This window comes from Mustela erminea, chromosome X (genome assembly GCF_009829155.1).
Source record: "Mustela erminea isolate mMusErm1 chromosome X, mMusErm1.Pri, whole genome shotgun sequence".
Classification (NCBI taxonomy): domain Eukaryota; kingdom Metazoa; phylum Chordata; class Mammalia; order Carnivora; family Mustelidae; genus Mustela; species Mustela erminea.
Genome location: NC_045635.1, coordinates 31,849,196 through 31,874,098, shown reverse-complemented (window position 1 = coordinate 31,874,098; position 24,903 = coordinate 31,849,196). Strand labels below are relative to the sequence as shown.

General features: G+C 36.0%; 1 protein-coding gene across 1 annotated transcript in view; it reads right to left on the bottom strand.

The window, feature by feature from the left end:
- Positions 1–24,903, bottom strand: part of CFAP47 (cilia and flagella associated protein 47) — a 521,025-nt gene that overhangs the window by 192,377 nt on the left and 303,745 nt on the right. Inside the window, exons 46-48 of the mRNA XM_032330937.1 lie at positions 4,765–4,961; positions 3,689–3,832; positions 2,913–3,086 (exon numbers count right to left, since the gene is read on the bottom strand). Coding sequence (XP_032186828.1) covers positions 2,913–3,086; positions 3,689–3,832; positions 4,765–4,961 — 515 coding nt within the window. The remainder of the gene's footprint in view (positions 1–2,912; positions 3,087–3,688; positions 3,833–4,764; positions 4,962–24,903) is intronic.

Genomic DNA, 24,903 nt, shown 5'->3' with positions numbered 1-24,903 from the left:
ATCTCACTGGGATTTTGATTTGCATTTTTCTAATGGCTAATAAGTTGACTATCTTTTCATGTGCTTACTGCTCATGTGCATGTCCGCCCTGGGGAACTGTCTATTTATTTATCTATTTTTTTAAAGATTTTATTTATTTATTTGACAGACAGAGATCACAAGTAGGCAGAGAGGCAGGCAGAGAGAGAGAGAGAGGAGGAAGCAGGCTCCCTGCTGAGCAGAGAGCCCGATGCGGGGCTCGATCCCAGAACCCTGGGATCATGACCTGAGCCGAAGGCAGAGGCTTTAACCCACTGAGCCACCCAGGCGCCCCTTATTTATCTATTTTTAAAGATTATATTTATTTATTTGAGAGAGAGAGAAATTGAGAGGACAAGTGGGAGGAGGGGCAGAGGGAGAAGCAGACTCCCTGTGGAGCAGGGAGCCCGATGCTGGACTTGATCCCAGGACTCTGGGATCATGACCTGAGCCTAAGGCAGATGCTTAACTGACTGAGCCACCTGGGCACCCAGAAGCTGTCTATTTAAATTCTGTATGTTTCAGGGAGCCTGGTGGCTCTGTCCAGATGCCTGGTCTTCTAATCAGATGCCTGCTTAGCAAAGGACTTTAATTTCTGCCCCCCAAGGTTTTTTTTGGCCCCCTAAGTTTTTCTTGAGTAAATATTCTTCATATTGTTTTAAGTTTTTGTTTAATTTCAAGGTCAGAAAATTTTCATTTTTGACAATTTTTGCCAGTGTTTTATTATTTTTGAGGAGGAACAGATGTACACAACTCCCTGCTCTACCATTTTGGAAGGTCCGTATCTGCTGTTTTCCTTACTGCTTAACTATTTTCTACTACTTAACCACTTGGGTAAAATACCACAGCATTTTACCTGTATCTCAATTATGTTCTCTGATTTTTTATTTTCTCTTCCATACTGAGGAAGTCCCAACCTTCTATAGAAAACTATTCTTACAGCAGTAAGATGAACTATAACTTAAAGGCCTTTTTAAAAAGGTATAAAAATGTCTAGTAGCTGTAGTGCCTGGGTGGTTCAATGTGAGCATTGGGTTCTTGGTTTTGGCTCAGGTCATGACCTTGGCGTCATGAGATGGAGCCCCATTTAGGCTCCACACTGGGCGGGGAGCTTACTTAAGATTCTCTCTCTTCCCCCACCCCCCACCCCCGGCTCACACCCTTTCTCTCTTTCTTTAAAAAAAAGGACAAGTACAGCAATGAAAAATAGAACAAAGAAAAGATATGAGAAGAATATATTGAGTTTGAATTGTTAGCAGATTGTCAAAATGCAGGTGAACAGCAAGCAGTCAAGAATGAGGAACTGACTTAACACATACCGCTCGAGTAACAGTGCAGGTGTGGCACTTGTAACTTGATGACAGCTTGAAGTGAAGAAATGTCCAGGTGAGATGTTGTAAAGACATAGGAATACTTTGGAAAATGGAAACTTGAAAAGACATCAGGAGGTTAGAGGGATAAAAGAACCAAATAAGTAAATAATCAAGAAATGGCAAGGAAATGAGAAATACACAATGATATAAAATAAAAGGTGAGGAGTTTTAAGAAGGCAGATCGACACTGTCAAACACCGCAGGAGTTTTGAGGCAGATACATTGGCAAAATAAGTGATTTTTCTTGACCCAAAGTCAAAGGTAATTGCTGTGGCAGCAATTTCACAGCACAGTAGAAAAGCTTTAAATCGTCCACCGTAAATTAAGAAGTGATCATGCAACCATCGTTTTTTCAAAAAGTTTAGCAATTGTGGACAATAAAGATGATAATAGTTGAAGAAGAAGTAGTATACAGACAAGTTTTCTCTGGCAATGGAAAAATTTGAGAATATACATTAAGGGAAATAATCCCACAAAGATGAAGATACTGAGAGTGAAAGAGCAGGGGGAAAGAATGTGAATCAGTCTTGAGTGCACTGAGGTAAATTTCATTTCACAGACGGAGGAATGAAGATGGAGAATCAGAAGCATTTCAGTGCTACTAAATCAAGAGTATGCTGAAAGCTGAAAGTATAAAGCAAAGATTCTCAGCCCAGTCCTTCTCCTTGGTGCTACCTCAGTTGTTCCTCAATAGAATTTCTACTGAAATGCAAACAAGCATCTTGTATTATGTATTAAATTTTGTATTAAATTAAATTAAATGAAAGGGCAAATTCATATTGCTCATTATTCTGTGTTGATTAAAAACAATGGTAAATTTCAAATTAAGAAAGGAGATATTGTACCTATGGATAATATTTCTAGGAACAAATGTTTCTTAAATCTTAAATACTCTTCAGTTCTTTTATAATTGTTGAAGCCCTTTAAATATAAAAATATGGAAACTCTCCCTTGAAAAACTATTAGGTACTTGACACTATAATCCACGCTGGGTATAAAAATGTGGATAAGAGGGGCGCCTGGGTGGCTCGGTGGCCTAAAGCCTCTGCCCTCAGCTCAGGTCATGGCCCCAGGGTCCTGGGATCAAGCCCTGCATTGGGCTCTCTGCTCAGCTGGGAGCCTGCTTGTCTCTGCCTGCCTCTCTGCCTACTTGTGATCTCTGTCTGTCAAATAAATAAATCTTAAAAAAAATTTTTAAGAGCTCTCAAAAATACTTTTGAAAATATCTTTTATTATCATATATAACTTATTTGGGTGAAAATACATGATTCAAATAAGCAGCTTTTAATGTGCTTTATGATCATATACTAATACTTAGATAGAAAACTTGTTTGGTGCTATTTCAACATTATAATTGAAATGAACTTTGATAGCTGTTGGCCTAATAAAAAGTAGAATTCTAAACATTTCCTTATGTGGTACTTCTCCTAGTTAAGTAAAATTAAATCTTTTTAAAATTTCACATAATTCAATATACTCCTTCTTAAAACACTTTCATCCTTAAAAAAAAAAAAATCTTACCTTAAATGTTTGAATGGTCTTCGTATAATTGGGTACCATTATGGGTTTATTTGTCGTCTTCCCTACTTGACAGTCTATAGTGATATGTTCCAAGGCCAGGGGTTTTTTCCCAATCCCTTTTATGTCAAAGACATACTCCATACCATCTACTTCATTTTGTAGAGTAAGTCTGCCCTGTGACAAATCAGCCAAATTTCAGCTCTATAGGAGTCACAGTTGGATCTCAAACAATCTCTGCTATCCTATTAACTTTGAATCTGATTAATGAAATGAGCTTTCAAGGAGGTGTCAGTCATTGACTTTTCTGGTTTATGTATAAATACTTCTACTGAATGGATAAAGATTAATTTCCTGTGAAAAGCTCTGTATTTCTCTTTTCTTTCTCTAAATGACAGAGTTTATATTGGCATTCTCATACATAGCAAGTATATGCATTTTTATGTCCTTGTCAAAGAAATATGTCTTAAGAAAATATCCTCTGAAGTATCAACTATCTTAATGAATAAAAATAAAGGAACAATGATTTTACTTTGTTAAGCGTGTTATGTAAAAATAGTCTAGATATAAGTACTGGCAGCCAATGGCATTGTAAATTTGAGATTTTGTCCCTCAAATTAAAAGATTTATTAAAGTTTCAAGCAGAGTGAATACTAATAATCAAAAGCATATAGTATATAACTTTTTTCCAAAAAAGTTTATAATAAATTACAAAGGTTAATATCATATAACAGTTCATTGACAAATTAATACTAGGAAAAAAATCAATGAGTTCATACCATAATCTCACATTCCAAAATAGGTTTGAATGTAAGGGGATACTGCACAGTTTCTCCTGGTCCAACATATAAAATAGAAGGTCCAAAAAACCATTCTCCTTCTATAGTAACTTGACATTTCCATTCATTCTTTGTCTTATTACTCTAAAGCATGAAAAAAAATGTAGAAAAATATCAGAAGGGTGATGTTGATAAATCTGAATTATGTATTAATTCTTGGTACTTTTAATAAAATTATATATTGTATTTTAAATTACATTTCAGGCTTTGAAAGTCATAGTTGTTAAGAACAACTATCAACAATGTGAATATTTAGCATAAGGGTGACTATGTATGCTTTCATTGTTGTACTGGAGCACTGCCTAACAGCCTAACAGGTTGACCCATAGATTATTTAATATTTAAAGAAATATTTGTTTGACTTATTAATTACTGTGAAAATTATAAAACGGTCTTAGAATTACACATTCTACTCCTAATTATGGGCGATCTATCTGGTAAATTGCTCAGATAGCAAAGCTTTTACATCTCATCAGAGCAAATTTTCATGCTTTGAGCAGACTTTTCTTACATCTTTAATAATTAAAGAAACAAAACCAATTTCTAGTCTAGAATATTCAACATTCCTTACAAATATATTACCTTTTTCTATGCTGTAATGTCACTTTGAGAGCCAAGCTACAGCCAGTCATTGTTCTTAGAGCCCATGAACCCATCTTAATTGTGAAGATCACAACTGAATTTGAAGCAGAGATTGGAAAGACCATAAGGGAGAGATCAAAAGGGAAAGGAATTCCCTTTTGAGTGGGAATGTGATGATAACTTAAAGAAGTTGGAGTTACTTTTTGAAGGAAAGAGATCCAACAGAAGTGATTAGTGAGGTACATAACATGGTAACATTTATATTGAAGAATAAGCTCTGTCCTCAATGTGGAGAAACAAATGGCAGCAGATAATTTCTAGAATTAGAAATTCTAATAGTTCAAGATGAGAGGTTTCGAGGACTTTAATTGAGACAGTGGTAATGGGAATTGAGAAAAGTACCAAAAAACTAATTAAGTATAAGTACCACTTACGACTGGAATATGCTGGGTAAGGGCTTCAAATGCTGGTGTTTCAAATTCAAACCTGGCCTCTGGACGTTCTTCATTTACCACACCTTCAATGCAATAGACACGCACATCATACCGTGATATCAGCAAAATTTTACAAGGGTAGCGTCCAGGACTGAGAGGAACAAATCGTAAAGGAACTAGAACAGATCCATCTGCAACTTTTAAAAAGAAAATTTTAAATAGCTTAGTCATTTTTGGTGGCATAAATCGTAAAATTCATTTTGGAGTAAAGTAATGTTTAATACTATTATATTTAATTATATTTTATAATCTAGAAGAGATTAGCTTATCCTGAAGTAACACATTACCTCTAAATCACCAGGGCATAACCATCAAGTTTATTTATCAATGACAGAATATATCTTGTACATAAAGTCACTCAGGGACCCATGTTGTGAATGATACCACTATCTTACAGGTGTACCATTAGGGACACCTCTCTTCCTTTCTTGACACGTCAAGGGAAGAAAAGTGGCTAGAAGCTTGCTCAAGGGCTTTTCAGTGCTCAACATTAAAGTAATATGCATTACAGATGACCCTCAAACAATACAGATTTGAACCACACAGGTCCACTTATACGTGGACTTTTTTTCAATAAACATAGTATAGTACTAGAAATGCATTATCTCTTCCTTAGGATTTTCTTAATATTTTCTTTCCTCTAACTTACTTTATTGTAAGAATACAATGCACAGAACAGTATACAATACAGTGTACAAAACAGTATATGAAACATTGTAAGAAGACAGCATACAAGCTATGTGTTAGCCAACTGTTAATGCTATTGATAAGGCTTCTGGTCAAGAGTAGGCTATTAATAGTTAAGTTCTGAGGGAGTCAAAAGTTAAATAGGGATTTTTGACTATGCAAGGGGTAGGTGCTCCTACCACCTGTAATGTCCAAGTGCCAAGTGTACATATAATTAGCCAGAACCAACCTCATGGCTTTAGCTAACTGAATGAGGGCTGAGAATGAGACACATATATGGAATATTTGGTAAGCGTTATTGTTTGCTCCATTTCTATGACTTAGGGGTACTCTGTCCTCTGGTAATCAAAATAATTTGCAGCTTGAGCAACAGATGGAAATAATTTTTCCATAGTTAAAAACCAAGGGAAGCAGTTAGAGGTATGCCCAATTAATACTTCTTGTATCACCTTATTATACCGTTTACCTTAAGGCAACAGCTAATATCAATTCTTACAGTAGGCAGACTATCTATGTTGGCCTTTTCCTTCTAAGCAACACTGATTTTTTTCTCGGAAGGTCACCATTTTCTTATTGTCCATGAAACGAGAAAACCATTATAAAAATCTCTCAATGCTAAAATTGGATGTAGCATAAAAGTCTCAAGTCTCAAGCAAATTTCATTGATAATGGCAAAGTATTTAAGTAATAGATAAAAAACAAATGCAAGAAAATGTTCAAAGCCTAATTCTATATGAGGAAGTTCTTTGAAACCAAGAAAACAAGCCTATCAACCAATGGACCAGACAACTATTATGACATTAATTAGCTATAATTTTAATTCACTCTCATTTAGCACCTCAAATGTTAAAAATGGCAAACATGTTTTTCAAATACACAAGTGTATGTCAAGAAAACCAGTCACATCTGCAAGAATATTAATTGCCTTAAATCATTTTAAAATCAAATTGTGATTTGTATTTGTGTTACCTGTTAGGTGTCATATATTACAAAACATATTAATTACATATTATACAGAATGTTGCATATTGTATATTGTTATATGTCATATATTTTATACTATATATAATGTTAGTATTATATATTGTATATTAAAAAACACTGACAGTGCATCACATTTGAAATCTATTACATCTAACCAAAGTTCAAGATTATCAGCTGGTCTAAAGAGAAAATAAAGGCTGTCAGAATGTTGTTATTTTTATTTTATCCTATTCAAGTACAGATTTTCATTGACTGTTTTCATTCTGAGCAAATTATTTGAGATGTGGCAACATCATTAAAACAAACCAGGTCAGATAATCACTTGATCAAAATTGTTCATTCATTAACAGAAATAAAGAAACCTCATTGTTCTCTTTCACAAACAGACTGAAATGAAAATATTTAGATTAAGTAATTTAAATAAAGTTAAACTGCTTAGAAGAGGAAGCTTAAGCAACTCAACAGTAATTACTATTCTCATCAAAGATAAAGAATAACTAGCCATTTAATAGTAAACAATAATTGGAATGTACAAGTCCCAGTATAAAACTTCTATCGGAGGTTTTATGTTATACACTCTTTCCCTTTCCCTAAAAATATCCACTTCCTAATGATACTGAGTCTGAAAGTGAAAGCCAAGGACATTTGTAAGTGTACATTTTCCAACTCATGAAATGTTCATGAGTAAAGACCACAAGGAATGCCCGGTGCCAGCCTCTCTCCTTTGCCAGTCCCAAAAGGAATCCATCATAACAGTGGAATTCAGAAAAATGACGGCTTTATTTCTGAAGATATATTGATATAACAATATTTGTTTATTTTCTTAAACATCTGAAGTAATGTAATTGATTCATGCCAGAAACGTAAGTAGGATAATCCATGCTTCTGGATTAAGGCACTCATCAGCCAGGTCCATATTCCCTTGGATGTAAAATAGCGGAAGTAGAAATGATTTTGATTTTTTTTAAATTTGGGAATTTTACTGGCCACATTATGCCATCAAACTATCATTCTCTTTTAGGGACATGTTTTCTCAAAGTCCTTTCCAATTCTGCACCAGAGCAGATGCCATCCATACCCTGCTAGATCCCTGGGCATTTAAATTCTTCCTGCAGGCAAATAGCTTTATAGAAAACTGCCTTTCTCTCTGAGGGCTTTCTCCTGGCATAGGAAGGTACTCAGCCCTCTTATGGATCAGGCCAGAAGTGATAGTTCATTGCCGGCATTTGTAGTCCTCAACAAATAATGTATGAAATTGGTAGAAAAATAATCCAGGGTCTTCGACCATTGGTAGGAATAACTCTGAGGTGAATTCTACATGAACTCCTAGAGATCCCCAGTGCAACTGAGCCTAAATTATTAACAGTGGCAACTGCTCATCAACACTACCTGAATTGGCTTTTCCTTGCTGTCTCTCACTCTCACACTACTACTGATGTTTCCTGTGATCTCAAAGTACCCACCCGGTTTCAGGGTTTGCTGCTGGGGATCCCCCAACCAAATACACACCCTTAGGCCCAGGAAAGAGAGCTTCCTATCCAGGGCCTCATGCTTTCTAGGGCCTTTGTGTCTCCTCTGTCATTGTCTCCCTGCCCATGCAAGAAGTACATGGGCTCATTGGGGCAGGCCTATAGGGAACCAGCCCCATCCAAGTTTCCAGTTCATGTGATGCCATCATTCACAATCTAAACTGTTGGATCCAATTTTCAGGGCTTGCACAGGACTCTTCACTTTGACAGTCCTCTCATCAGAACACTCCTGGAATTGAAGCTTAAGGTGTGGCTATCAAGGGGAAGATGTAGACCAAAATTAATTACATGGGCTGAGGCATCCACAAATTTGTACACGAGACCCCTTATGGTACACGCTGTTGAAGGTAAAGGAAGGGAGAGAACAGAGTAGGCACCTGGCCAGAGCCCAGCTATTCTGTGCTATCATATTCTAGTGCAAAACTCCAAGGTGGCCAAAAATTCTAAATTCAAACGTGGTCTTACAGGTTGGTTTATATTTGTCAAGGTGGAATAACAGAATATAGTCTATTTAAAAATTTGTTATTTTGATTTACTACTTAAAAATTTTAGACATATGATATATGGGCTTGCATCTGTACTTTTGACATGGTATCACATATGTTCTGAACAATCTGGACCCATCCTTTTCATCCCCTACTCTATTTAGATGGAGCTCACCTGGTGCCTTGACTTGACAGATGATCCTGGTAACTGTAGCCAGTTCCCAGGGTTCTATGATTAAAGATAACCAAATATATCTAAATTTACCAAATTACAGGTACTGAAGGAAATAAAGGAAATAAAGACAGACTCTCTCTAGTGAAAGAATACATAATTTTATGTTAACATTAGCTACTAGAAGAAGTCAGTGTGATCTATAGTTTTTGAAATAACCCATAAAAATATACTGTGCTCAGATCCTAGAAGGGTCATGTTTGGCAGAATAAGTCAATACTGGTTTTTTTTTGGTCAGCTATTACTGCAAAAAGAAACTACCTCAAAACTTAGTGGTTTAAGAAACAACCATCTATTTGCTCATGGTTCTGGGGCCTGACCTCATTTGGGAAAGCTTACCTACTTAATGTGGTATTAGCTGGGCTCACTCATGATTTGGGACCTCAACTAAGAATTCTGGCCAAGAGCTCTCTAATCTACGAGATGAATCAAATATGTTCATACACTTCATGAAAATTACTAGCTGCAAAAGAAGGCCCTAGTGTTTAAATGGTTATCATATATCTGCTACTTTCACCCTTAGTAAACCACTGGCCAAAGCAAGCCACAGGCCAAGACCAGGGTCAACAAGGAAGGGGAGACTACATAATACATATGTACAGGCAGATTTGATCCATTTAAGCTTTACTGAAACATTCTACCATGTCTTAACTGCAAAGAGACATGTATAAAACTGATAAGGTGAGAGAGTTAAAAATTCCATTTTCTAGTTTTAGCTCTCTTTCCTATATTGTGTGACCTTGGGCAAATAATTTAAAGAGTCTTTTTTTTTTTTTAGCACATAAATTCTTAATCTGGTTAAATTAAGGAATAAGATTTAATCAGTGGCTTTTAAACATTTTTTTTTTTTTTGCTTGGGGGGGTTACTGTGTCTGAAAAATACCTATGACAGAATCTCAACATATAAATATAAAGCAAAGTAACCTAGAGTTGATCTGGTTGAAGTTAAGATGAGAAGCTAGAAGACTCCATTCATTTCCACAGCCCCCCTACAGACAAACAAAAGCACTTTAAAAGAATGTCAGGGCTCTACAGAATGTAATTTGATTCACTCACCTCTATTAGGTTTCTTTCTGCCTTGCTATTTCATGATTAGATGAAAGTACAGCAGAAATTTGGAAGAGACTGAGTAATACAGTAAAATGGTTATTATCTTCTATACTTAATTATTTAGGTATATTATTAGCAAGCATATCTTAACTCAGAAAATGAAGTACCTAGAGAATTACTATATTTATGATATAAACTAATTTATAAAAATGAATTTATAATAAATATTTATTTGTTATAAATTAATGCATGAGTAATTACATTTTCAGAGAAATTTTTGACCTATTTGCTAATCCCACTTCCATCTACTACCAGAAAGTTTCAGCATACATTTTTTTCTATCCTACAAATAAAAAGATCAAATCACATGCTAGTTGGAATTTTACCCATTTTAGTTACTATTGTGTTTTTATTGTCACATGAGCATCTGCCTTCACAAATACTCAGATAAAGTCAGTGATAGATTCACTGTGTGCTAATGAGTACTCATTACTGACCTTCTTCATTTAATACCAAAAACGAATTCACAGACCTGTACCCCTGGGGCTAATGATACATTATATGTCAATTAAAAAATAAATAAATAAATAATTAGTTAATTAATGAAATAAAATTTTAAAAAAATACCAAAAATGCCAAAATACCAAAATACTGAAAGTATGCTGTAGACTTCATATAAACAAGAAAAGGATTCAGCAATTACAAATTTTAGATCTGTTTGAATTATTTTGTAAAATGTTTTCTTTTTTTTAAAGATTTTATTTCTTTATTTGAAAGAGAGACAGAGACAGAGCATTAGTAGGGGGCAAGAGGCAGAGGGGGAGGGAGAAGTAGACTCCCTGCTCAGTAGAGCGCCCAGGACCTTGAGATCAGGACCTGAGCCAAAGGCAGACATTTAACCTGCTGAGGTGCCCCAAATATTTTTGTTAGTAGAAGTCTAGTTTAGTACCATTCACTCAGGAAAAACTGTTTTCTGAAATGGCTTGCTGCTTAAATTGTTAAATTTATTATACTATCCAATAAAGTAACAGCAATTTAAAATGATAAAGACCTATATATTTATGAACAAATTCACTTTTTGAAATATTGGTTAAAATGGATTTTATCACTTCAAAAGAGACTCAACTACTTTTGCTTTTCTATCACCAGGAAGATCTCAAATAAATATAACATTTAAGAGTGAAAACAGAGGGATAAAAAGAGAAAAAGGGGAAAGGGAAGAAAGCAAGAAGGAAGGAGGATAATTATAAAGAAGAGACGGAAGCAGGAATCAAAGAAGGAAAAAGAAAGTTTGGGGGGATGCTAAGACAATGGCACATGACCTTTATTTTCCTAACCAATTCTAAATGGCTGAGAGCACTGGACTTATTTCCCCAGGAAGTTCTTTAAGTATCTGTAACCAGGAAAGACTGGTACGCAATTCTGGTCTGATTTTGCTGAAAGCCAATATTTGAACATCCTCACAGGTGCCCTAAAGCAGAGGAAGAATTCCAGACAGAAAGATCAAAGTGCAGTAATAACTAAATGGCAAAAAATGACAATTATTTGCAGCAGAGCTACGGTAGGCTTAACTGGCAGAAGAGAGCCTAATCCCATTAATTGTGTTGGTCAAGTCTAGTAGGCCTTTACTAAAGTCCCGTCAGCTTGATCTTTCAATTATTTAAAGAAGTATAATAAAATCTCCCACTCTGAGGGTTTGTTCATTTCTTCTTCCATATTTGTCAAATATTTCTTTACACATTTTGAGATTATGTGGTTAGGTAGAACTAAGTTTGGAATTTTTCTCTACATTGGATGATGTTTTAAAAAAGATTTTATTTATTTGACAGAGACAAACACTGCAAGAGGGAACACAGGCAGGGGGAGTGGGAGAGGAAGAAGCAGTCCTCCTGCCCAGCAGAGAGCCTGATGCAGGGAATCCAATGTGGGGCTCAATCCCAGGACCTTGGGATCATGACCTGAGCCAAAGGCAGACTTAACCACTGAGCCACCCAGGCACCCACACTGGATGATTTTTTGAAATTAATGTATTTATTTGCTTTAAAGTCTACTTATTCTAATATATTTATGCCAGCTAATTCTTGATTAGTATATACATTACTAGGTATGTACATTTCTAGATATCTTACCAATTAATTTTGTCAACAGCATAAAGTTGCACTTCACTTTCTATTCTGAAAATATCAACTTTCACAGTTTTGTCTGTTTCTATTTATCATGATTAAGGATATATTTGTGTGGAACATCTCATACAGTACATTTCTGTACTACATGCTTCCTTCAGTTCTTCTCTATTCTTGCATTCTATTGGACTCATCAAAGTGTTCTTTATTTCCTTTTATGCCACTGCTGGTTCAGAAATTATGCTGGGGTGCCCAGGTGGCTCAGTTGGTTAACTGTTGTTTGGTTAACTGAGGTGCCCAGGTGCCCAGATGGCTCAGTTGGTTAAGTGTCTGACTTTCCCTCTCAGAGACGTGAGGTCAAGCCCAGTGCTGGGCTCCATGCTGGATATGAAGCCTGCTTAAAAAAAAAAAAAAATGGGGCGCCTGGGTGGTGCAGTCACTTGGGTGTCTCAGTTTAGGCTCAGGTCATGATCTTAGGGTCTCTTAGGGTGGTGGGATCGAGCCATTGGTTAGACTCTGCTTCAGTGCCGAGTCTGCTTAAAAAATGACTCTCTGTCTCCCCCCCCAAAATAAATAAATACATCTTAAAAATAAAGAAATTATATATCAAATCTCTATATTTTTTGGTTGTCCCAAGTTTTCAAAATTTACACTTTATAAAAAATATATTAAAATAGTTCAAACTTCTTCCCCTCAATACAAGAACCTTATATGTCTAATGGTAATACCCATCCCCCAATACAGTTATTATCTAGTAATGGAGTTCACTTTGCTTTTAGAACACTGAATTATTCATTATTATTTCCATAGTCAATCCTCACTGAGATTTACACACACTTATTGATGATTTTAATAACCACTGTTACTGGATCCTAATTCTTTTTTCTGAATTAAATTTCCTTCATTCCTAAGTAGGTCCTCCATTTGTTCTTTTAGCAAATATCTGTGAGTTTTAAATTGTCTCAACCTCATTGTTGGATTGAAAATATTTTTATTTCATCCTTACTCTTGAGTGATAGTTTATTGGGATTTAAAATTCTAGGCTGACAGTTAATTTGCTTCAGCACTGTAATTCCACTGTCTTCTGGCTTCTATTCTTACTGTTGGGAATTCTACCTTTGCTATAATTTTTGTTCCTTTGAAAATCATATCTTTTTGTCTTGTTGCTTTTCAGAATTTCTCCTTTACCCCTCTATGGTTTCATTATAACCCATTTAAGTGTGAATTTAGGTGTCACTCTCTTATCTTCTAGCATTAAAAGAAGTCATTTCTGCCTTTTCTTTTCTTGCTTGCTCCTATAAAAAGGAGAGGGGTCTCTTTCCTAGGTGGTCACTTGTACAGGGTTCACTTTGCCATGATTTCTTAGATCTGCCGGTGGAGAGGTAACTCAATGCATTCCCCATGGGCCAATTTCCTGTAGCAGAGAAGCATCCATCTATTAGATGTAGGGAGGATAGGGTCTTACACCCATTGGCAGTTTTCAAATAATCTAGGGAAAATTGACATTTTAGGAAGTTGTGTTATTTTCCCATTAATGGATAAAGTCTACTGTCACCAGTAACAGGAACCACAAATCACCTGGACTCTTCCCATCTCTGCTACCACCCCCAGACCTACATGCTAGATTCTGTACAGCCTTGATAGAATGATGTTCCTCCACATTTTCCCCAGCAGCGGGAGTCATTTTAACTCCAGAGGCTTTGGATTTCCAAGAGGAATGCAGCAAAAGAAGTCTTACTAGAGGGCCCTCTTGGAAAATATTTCACATAGATTCATTTACTCATTAGGAAAAAAAAAAAGGTTTAAAACACCTACTATGGGCCAGAAGGGGTGCAATGAGGAGGCAGCTTTCTAGTTTTCTGGTAGGTGCAGATAATAAATTTCTGAGGAAAAGACAGATTATGGGACTAGACTGTTTCCTTTTTATACCTAAATTTTCTTTTAATTACGCATGAGCTGTGGAAGCTATTAAATGTGTTTTTCAATCAGGCCACATCAGCTCAGTAATTACTGGGAATTTCTCATAGGACTTATGTAAATGGGTGGCTGTTATCTTTCCTTTCCATTGCTACTGAATTTTTGAATTTCTGTATGTATTCATGGATCATTTAATGGAAAATTAGAAGAGAGCTTATTATGGAGTTGCAGCTTGCCAATATTTTAACTAGGAAGTCGTCTTTCTTTCTATATAAATTTTTAAGATAAAATTTCCAAAAAAAAAAAGAACTGAAATAAAATTTCTAATTAACCCCTCCAAGAGGAAGGAAGCAAGGGATTACTGATGGTAAATTAACTGTCTTTTGCATTTTTCAGTTTCGAATACCATAAACTTTCTCTAATTGTCATGTGTTAAGAATAAAATCTGTTTTAAATAGAGTTGATTTTTAAGTTCTTATAGATTGATTTACTAAGAGTGCAAATTAATTTAAGCTGTTAGCAAGCTAATAAACAACTCATTCTCTAGGACTTAAACTAGGGGAAAAGGCTTATGCAATTTTTGATTAAATGTCTTCCTAAACGTATTATGGCATAGCATATGTTCACTATTGAAGATCTAATAGAAAGATTAAGATGCTTCAAGATGCATAAAGATGCTTTCTGTTTAAAGTTCATATTTGTTTTTGCTTGCAGGCTCTATGTCCATAGACATAAAACAATAAAAGGCAAACTGGGAGACACTAATAGAACTGAAAGTATCTACAATAAAACTATAAGGATAATACTATATACTCCGTCGTGGATATTATAATCATGTAGACTTGATTATAGCAACTTACTTGATTTAAAGTATGTTTTCTTTGACCATATAAGCCACAATCTTGTTTCATGAATGTAAGGTGGGAGGAAGAAAGAAGCTGGGGCCGGCAGAACCCCCAGACGTTTGGGACAAGACACAGATTAACTGAACAGGCTGGAAACTCTGACTCTGAGAGGACAGGTATGGGAAGGGAAGCCAGATGAGAAAGGAGGATTAGTCAAACATTTGTGACTGGGAGTTTCAAAAACGGAAGTGACATTATAATCAAGTATGTGGACCAGAGATAAGAAAAACTAGGTCTGATTGATGTCAGAGACCTGTTCTATAGTCAAGAAAGACCCAGGATCCCGAGTTCAGAGGCAAGATTCTTGTTTAAGAGAACTTGGGCTGTTTAGAAGAGGAGTAGATGGCAGGACGAGTGAGTGTACCAGTACCTAGGGAGGGAGTCTGCAAACAACTAGTTTGGATTTTAAGAAATAGAGTAGAAACTTACACCAGGATACTAAAACACGAGGGTTAGAGGAAGATGCATCACAAGGATGAGAGCATAGAAAGAAGGAGCCAGGGTTGCCTGGTTGTAGATTCATACTACAGTAGTACTCAAGAGAGGGCAGGTATGACAAGGGGAGACCCACGGACAGCTCAGGTGGGAGCCAAGATCCCAGGTCTCAGGACCTGGGATGAAGTACATGAGCAGAGACGGTAGGGAAAAGGGAAAGAAACTGAACAGTCTAGGAAAGCTGCTGACAGTAGAATGAGAATTCCTTAAAATATTAACAGTAAGACAACATTGCAGTATGGGATCCATTTTACCTGCTTCCTGAGATTCCCTTGGTTCTGCCACCTCCGGCAACCTCACTACTTGTCCCGCCTCCATGTTCCTCTGCCTGAGGATGACCTGCAACTTCCTTCAGAACTAATGGAGCCAACCCCTTGGCCACTGCTTGATGGACAAGTAGATCAGTCCCAAGTTCAGAATTTCTGGCTCCTCTTGCCATGGTAGGGCAAGGAACCTGGCATTCTGTGGGGCCAGGGAAGGCCACCTCAAAGCCGAGGTCCATTCACTCCCATGGAGTAAAATCTGGCCAATAGGTATAGGAGACAGGAGGTAAACATGAAGACAAAATTATTTCCCTTCCTCTTTCACAGTGATTGCTCAGGATGCTTTTCACATAGTTTTTCTTTCTTTTTGTTTTGTTTTTTTCTTTTCTTTAAGATATCGTTTATTTATTTGAGAGCAAGAGAGACAGAGAGTGAAATTACAAGCAGGAAGGATAGGGAGAAGTAGACTCCCCACTGAGCCAGGAGCTAACATGGGGCTCGATCCCATGACCCTGGGACTATGATCTGAGCCAAAGGCAGATGCCTAGCCAACTGAGCCACCCAGGCTCCCCTTCACATAGTTTTTCAAAGTGATACCTGTTGAGGAAACTGTTGCATCTATTCATGGAGGTAAATAGTGGGCACTGAGTTAGCAGCTAGAACATCATTCATTGTTTTGTTTCCCCTGCTTCCCCTCCTTGTTTCTTTTTCTCTCACTCTCATTGCCCTGAGTTTGCACCTCCCAAGTAAAGCATCAGTATTTAATTCTTGCACCAGTCTCTTCAATGTCTAGGGGACTCAAACTAAGATAATCACTATACAAAAAATAAAGACTTGATGTGACATCTTACATGGCCTCCTGAAGGGATTTTGATTTTCTGGGCTTGACTTTCTTCATTTGTAAAATGGAGATGTAAAGTGATGGCATTACACCACACAGCAATGGATCCCTAACTCTAATATGTGGATTAACTATGACAGTGATTTGGAAGGAAACTTTTAAAAATACATTTATTTACTTATTTTAGAGAGGAGGGGAAGGGCTGAGGGAGAGAGAGTCTTAGGCAGACTCCAGGCTAAGCAAAGAGCCTGAAGCAGGGCTCCGTCTCACAACCCTGGGATCACAATCTGAGCTGAAACCAAGAGTCTGATGCTCAACTGACTGTACCACCCAGGCGCCCCACTTCATATATATATATATATATATATATTTTTTTTTTTTTAAGTAGGCTCCATGGAGCACCGGGTGTGGAGCATAAACAATGACTCTTGGAACATGAAAAAAATAAAATTAAGATGTTAAAATAAATAAAGTAGGCTCCATGCCCACTGTGGAGTCCAATATGAGGCTTGAATTCACAACCCTGAGAACAAGACAAGAGCTGAAATCAAGAGTCAGACACTTAACCAACTGAGCCACCCAGGCACCCCAGAAACTTAACATATAGGTTCCTAGACCTCTTCCAACCTGAGAGTGATTCAGTAAATCTAGATTTGGGCCTGAAAACTGTATTTTGTAAAAGGCATCCAGGTGTCACTGATGTACAACCAAGGTTGGCAACAAATATCAAAGTTGGGGGAGCACAGGCTTCGGATAATATAATTCCCAAATCTCTTCCATTTGTGTCAGAAACCTAACTAAAACTAGCAGGAACCACAGAGGTAATTTGTTGCCCCACTAACTGGTATGTATAGAAGGAATAACCACTTTTACAATGACAGATTCCAGAGATACACCTGGAGTTATAACATGTCATCCTTCTTTCTCTATGCTGACCTCATTCCTGGAGGCTCTACCCACTTACCCCAGACTTATATCCTACCAGCTTAGCAGACCTGGGGGAAAAACCCCTTTTCCAAAATTTCAGCAAAGGTCTAAAAGTTGAAAGTCCCTGAATTAACTGTGGACAACTGAAGTCCTGAAACAATTTTTGTAACCAGGTGAATAAACATTCCAATGACTAGAGAGCTAAGGAGACAAGCACTTATTAGTTTGAATTGTATATCAGGGTTATCATGTGCCCAACTGCTGTCATTTCTATTAGTCTATAAGCTTCTTGAGGACAGGAACTTTTTATGATTTCCTCATCATTTGAATACCCTTAAAACAAATCCAAATGAATGAGTGAAACTCTTTTAAATCTTCAATAAAATATAATGAAGTTTCTAACAAAAATAGATTTTAAAAAGTCAAAAAAAATATGAAGAATGGAAGAGGTACAAATATTACAATTAAACAATAAATTTGGGACAAATAATTAAATAAAATTCAACATAGCTTAGATAGGGACATATATATTATTAATTGAATTAGTTTTTTAATTCCTTAAAATCATTTTTATATGATAAAACATATATTTTATTTGTTTATTTATTTTTCATATAAAATATTTATATGAGAAAACATATACTATGCCCAGAAAAATCAATCCAAGCTATCAATTCTTCACAGAAATTCTTTATTTTTTAAATTTTTTCTCCACAAAAAAATCTTTCCTAACTTTCCCAGTAAGCATTTCCAGTACTTTCTGTCCATATTAAGATTTATTTGAATCTCACAATTACAGCTCAAATGTTCTGATAAAGATCTATATATTACTGTATAGTTTCTACCTCAAAAATCACAATGTCAACTGCAAGTCTAAGATCTCTCTTTCCTAAGTCAGAGAAAGGCAAATATTATATGATAGTTTATATGTAGAATCTAAAAAACAAGAACAAAAAAAGAACAAATAAACAAAAAAACCTAGAAACAGAACCTCAAATACACAGAACAAACTGATGGTTGCCAGAGAGGAGAGAATGGGGGGATGGGCAAAATGGGCGGAGGGGTGTGGGAAATACAGGCTTCCAGTTATGGAACGAATAAGTCACAGAGATGAAAGGCACAGCATAAGGAATATAGTCAGTGACACTGTAACAGCATTGTACAGTGACAGACGGGAGCCACACTTCTGGTGAACATAAACATGCAGCATAATACATAGACTCGGCTAATCACTATGTCATACACATGAAAATAATATAACACCATGCGTTAGGTATACTTCCGTCAGTCACTCAAACAGTAAATATAAAATTTCTTTTTCTAAGAAAAACCAAGGTTGTTGGCTAAAAAGAAAATTTTAAAAAATGACATTTCTATAGGGCAGTTTATATAAAAGGGAGACACTAAGTTATAACCTGCCACAGGTCAGGCAATGAATGAAACTGAAGAAGAGATACCCTGAAACGGAAAGAGATAGGAGTGAACATTCACAGCAGCTCAGTCACTTACCCATCCTAAGGGTGGCCTGGGCTGAGGCCAGAATACAAGAGCACATGACCCACTTTTCTGCCTCAGCTGAGGAATCTGTGAGCAGTGATATGAATTGAGGAAAATATCTGATCAACAGGACTGATCCCTGCACCCAGAAGTGTGATTAGGGAAGAGGCTCAAAAGATTCAGTTACTCCACATGAACACATTCCCCAAAGGTGATGCATATCAGGGACCCACATTAGGAGAAAAAGTATTCCAGAAAGCAGGACAATCAAGAAAATAGAAATATCGATGGTCAGACCTTGAAATTTGTATATAAAGTGTTAATAGGTTTACCTCTTTAGTGCCCACTCCCCTGCTGACCACTGAAGCTGCATCCTTTCTTCTTTCACTCTATCACCAGACCCCCTTTTCCTAATGATAGATCACAACTATGCTTCTACATAAAGTCAGTTAGGTGCACCTGGGACAGCCCTCCACATCCCAGAGATGGTTAAAAGGCACCTCTCTGAGAAAAGACAAGATTATTATTTCCTTCCACAAGAGCTGTGATCACACCAGCTGTCATGACACTTATTAAAACATTATTAAACTTATTAAAACTTATTAAACTTATTAAAACAGAAGACAAAGATCAAAATATTTTAAGCATAAAAGACAAAATGAAAATTCTCTAAGATTCTATGTTTAATATTAAAATAAAGAAATAGTGAAACATAGGAATGGTAAATAATCATAGACATAATACTGAAAAGCTGACTTTACATACCTTCATTATGTTTTATTACACATATATATGATATTACAATGGAATGTGTCACTGGTGCAATGAATGCACAATTTATAGTACTATAATTGCCCATAAACTTAAGAAGAAAATTCTATTTCAGGCACTATTTTTCCTCTGACTTTTATTTTTAAAAAATGAACTTTCTTCTGTTCACACACACACACACACACACACACACACACAAAACGATAAAGCAGCAACACAGAAAATTGCGATTTCCTAAAGTATGTAAGTATACTTACCTAACTACTTTCCTGACTTCTGAATTTTAGTAAAGTTCTGTGCATTCAATTTAATATACTTTAGTTAAAATAACTTCTGAACCCCCATGTATGAAAATACAAAATGAATTTACAAATAGAATTGCACCTTCATAAGAAAAAAAGAATGACTATTATACCAGAATCTTCAAATATAAGAATAAAAATTGATCAACCAGGGAGATAAGAACAAGTCATTATTTTCAGTCAGGTATTATATGGATAGAAACAACTGATATAAAATAGAAATGGCTGAAAGTTATAAACAGAGCTAAAAATTATACATATCTAATATGTCAATCTAGTCACCAATAATTTGTAGACCATTTGAAACTGAAAACCAGATGCTGGACCATTTTTATTGAAACAGTGAAGACAAAGTTTGGGTTAAGCTCTCATATGGCTAGTCCTATTTCTCCATGCCACAACCACTGTCAGCACATCTCACTAGCTAGTTATCCAAAGAAGTAATACTCTTAGTCACAAGATAGAATGAAAGAATAAGCCACAGAAAAGCAACTACCAATAATGAAAATGTCACTCAGAATATGTCCCAAGGATGGCAAACACTAGGGACAATTTTCCACAACAAATTCTAAAAGACAAGGATTTTCTCTATCTTAGGTGCCTTAACATTGCTTATTTATACAGAGTAAGCCCTCAATAAATATTTGTTGAATAAAGTATCCTATAATCTAGTATCTCTGTTCAAAGATGGTAAAGATAATACCTTCTAGAGTAAATTATGCAATTATGTCACTATCTACTTGATTCTAGTTAACTTGCTCACCTTCTCTGTGTCTGTTTCCTCACCTATAAAATGTGGAATTTGGGCTAAATCAGTAGCTTTCAAATCAGAACCCCAGCCTTGTGAAAATGTGCTTCATGAGCTATTGCTGGGGTTATAATAACAGGTCTGCAGAGGACAAGCAGACTGAGTTCTAAAGCATCTTCTCTGGTTTCAAACAGAGAAACTTTCCATTTACCTAATTTATATATTGGATGTTTCATAATATTTCAACCTCCCTCCCTAAACAACTATTGTTACTGTTAATATACTCTTAAATAATCCGTGGGTCGAGAAAAACCTGGGGAAATCAGAAAATAATTTATGATTAATGGAAAAAAAAGACAAAACATACAGAAACTTGTAGGATTAAGCTCAAGAAGTAATTCATAGTTGCAAATGCCTATATGGAATTTTGTAACTATAAATGCCTACAATAAAGAAGAAAAGAGATCTGAAATCAATAATCTAAACATTAACTTTAAGATACTGGAGAAAGAAGAGCAACATGAACTAAAAGAAAGTTGAATGAAAAAAATAAAGATTGAAAGAGAAATCAATGAAATAGAGAAAACAACAGAGAAAAGTTACTAAAACCAAAAGCTAGCTCTTTGAAAAGATCAACAAAACTGACAAACATTTAGCGAAATGGAACAAGAAAAAAAAAAAAAAAGAAAATATTCAAATTCGAATTAGAAATGAAAGTAGGGACATTACTTCTGCCATACAGAAAAAATATGGGATGTAAGAGAATGGTATGAACAATTGTATGCCAAAAATTACACAATTTAAGTGACACCACTGAAACTGACTCAGAAAGAGACAATCTAAATAGATCTACATAACAAGTAAAGATATTTAATATCAAAAGCAAAAACCAATGAAGTGCTAGCAAGTAGAATTCAGCAGCATATAGAAGAATTATCAGCATTACTGTTTTAATGTGCTTGGGATGCCATTAACAAAATTGGATAAACTAGATATCTTATAAATAACACATTTACTTATCACAATTCTGGAGGCTGAAAGTCTAAGAATGAGGTGCCAGAAGAGTCAGGTGAGGATCCTCTTCTGGGTTTCAGATTTATCGTTGGATCCTCACATAATAGATAAGGTGAACTAGCTCTTTGGGACATCTTTTAAAAGGATACCAATGACATTCATGAGGGCTGTGTCCCCATGACCTAATCACCTCCCAAAGACCATACATCCTAATAACATCACCTTGGCCAATAGGTTATCAACATATGAATTCTGAGGGGCCAAAAACATTCAAACCATAATGATTACCAAATAGTATTTATCACAGGGATGAAGGTTGGTTTAGCATCCGAAAAAATTAATGAAGACGATATTCTGTAACAATAAAATAAAAAAAAACCAAAATCTACATGTTTATTCCAATTACGCAGGAAAATAATTTGAAAAAAATACAATATGCTTTCATGAGAAAAACATGCAACAAACTAGGAAGAGATGGGAACTTCCTCAACCTCATAGAGAGCACCTATAAACTACCTACAACTATCATGATGCTTAATGATTAAAGACTGGATTCTTTTTCCATAAATTCCAGTAGACAAAAATGTCCCCTCTTAATGCTTCTATTTAACATTCTACTGCAGGTATTAACCAGATCAATTAGGTACGAAAAAGAAACATAATGAATCCATTTCACAAGGGAAGATGTAAGACCATCTCTATATGCATATAACATCATATTTTATATGGAAAATTCTAAGGAATTCAGCAAAATAAAATTTAAATAATCAATCCATCAAGGTCAGATGATATAATTTTAATATACAGCAGTCAACTGTATTTCTATACATTTGCAATGAATAATCCGAAAATGGAAATAAGAAAATAATTCTATTTGTAATATCATGAAAAAGAGTAAAATATTTAGGAATGTATTTAACAAAAGAAATACAAAACTTACACTTTCAAAACTATGAAATACTGCTGAAAGAAATTAAAGAATATCTAATGAAATGGAAAAATATTACATGGTCATGAATCATAAGACTTAGTATAATTAAGATGATAATCCTCTCCAAATTGATTTATAGATTCAATGTAATACCTATCAGATGGACAGTTGGCTTGCTTGTTCTAAAATCCATATGGAATTGTGAGAATAACAGAACAGCCAAATAATCTGGTTAAAAAAGAGCAATGTAGTAGGATTCACACTTTCTGATTTCAAAACTTATTACAAAGCCATAATAATCAGAAAAGTGTGGTACTGGCCTAAGGAGACATATAGATCTATGGGATAAAATAGAAAACCCTGAAATAAACCATATATTTATGGTCAAGTGGTTTTCAACAAGGGTGTCAAGATAATTTAACACAGAAAGAACAGTATTTTCTTTTTCTTCTTCTTTTTTTTTAAGATCCATTTATTTATGGGGTACATGGGTGGCTCAGTCAGTTGAGCATCTGTCTTCAGCTCAGGTTGTGATTCCAAAGTCCTGAGATCAAGCTCCACACGAGGCTCCCTGCTCAGTAGAGAGCCTGCTTCTCCCTCTTCCTCTGCTGCTCCTCCTACTTGCTCTCTCTCTCTCTCAATGTCTCAAAAAAAAAAAAAAAAAAAAAAAAGAGACCCATTTATTTAAGAGAGAGAGCATGAACAAGTAAGTGAGGGGAGGGTCAGAGGAAGCAAGAGGGGAAGCAGACTCCCCACTGAGCGCAGAGCCCAATGAGATGTGAGGCTGACTCTCGAGACAGTGAGATCACAACCTGAGCCAAAACCAAGAGTCAACTGACTGGGCCACTCAGGCACCCCAAAAGAACAGTATTATCTTTTTTTTTCTTGTTTTAAAGATTTTATTTAATTTTTGACAGAGAGAGACACAGTGAGAGAGGGAACACAAGCAAGGGGAGTGGGAGAGTGAGAAGCAGGCTTCCCACTGAGTAGGGAGTCCAGGCGAAGCTTGATCCCAGGACCCTGGGAGCATGACCTGAGCCAAAGGCAGATGTCCAATGACTGAGCCAACCAGGTGCCCCAAGAACAGTATTTTCAACAAATGTTTCCAAGACCACTGGGACAGCTACATTCAAAAGAATGAAGTTAGACCCTTACCTCAAACAATATGCAAATATTAACCGAAATGGGTAAAAGACCTAAATGTAAGGACTAAAGCTATAAAATTCTGAGAAGAAAATAGAGCTAAATCTTCATGCCCTCAAACTTGGCAATGGATTCTGAAATATGATATCAAAAGCAAGAATCATAATCAATAACAAAAATAGATCAATTAAAATTAAGAACTGTGCTTCAAAGAACAGTTTTTAAGAGAGTGAAAAGACAACCCACAGAATGCAAGAAAATATTTGCAAATCAAATATGTGAGGGACGCCTGGGTGGCTCAGTTGGTTGGACGACTGCCTTCGGCTCGGGTCGTGATCCCGGAGTCCTGGGATCGAGTTCCGCATCGGGCTCCCAGCTCCATGGGGAGTCTGCTTCTCCCTCTGACCTTCTCCTCGCTCATGCTCTCTCTCACTGTCTCTCTCTCTCAAATAAATAAATAAATAAAAAATCTTTAAAAAAAAATATGTGATAAAGTATTATATCTAGAATATAGATAAAACAGTTGCAAATCAATCAGAAAAAGGCAACTCAAGTTAAAAAATGGGTAAAAGATCTGAATGGATATTTATACAAATGATATATAAGTAGCCAATAAAGACATGGAAAGAAGCTCAGCATGCTGAGGCACCAGGGAAATGCAAGTCAAAAGCATTTAAGATACCATTCCTACCCACCAGGACAACTAAAATTAAAAAGTCAGATAATAAAGAGTGCTGTCAATGATGCGGGAACACTGGAACCCTCGCACACTGCTGGTGAAATGTAAAATGGTATAGCCCTCTTTGGAAAACAGTCTGGTGGTTCCTCAAATGTTTAAACATAGTTAAACATGTGACACAACAGTTCTACTTACAGCTGTGTATACCCAAGAAAAATGAAAACATATGTTCACCCAAAAACTTGCATAGAAACGTTTATTCACAGTAGGCAAAAGGCAGAAGTAACCCAAATGTTCATCAACTGATCAACAGAAAAACCAAACGCATTAGTAATACAACTGGCCATTAGAAGGCATGAAGTACAGATACATGATACAATGTGGATAACTATGAAAACTTTCTGCTAAGTGAAAGAAGCCAGTTATAAAAATACCACAAATGACATGATTTTTTCATATGAAATCTCCAGAACATGCAAATCTATGTACAGAGAAAAATTAATGATTGCTTAAGGCTGGGGGGAGGGGTGGGTGATAGGGAGTTGATAGATAAAGG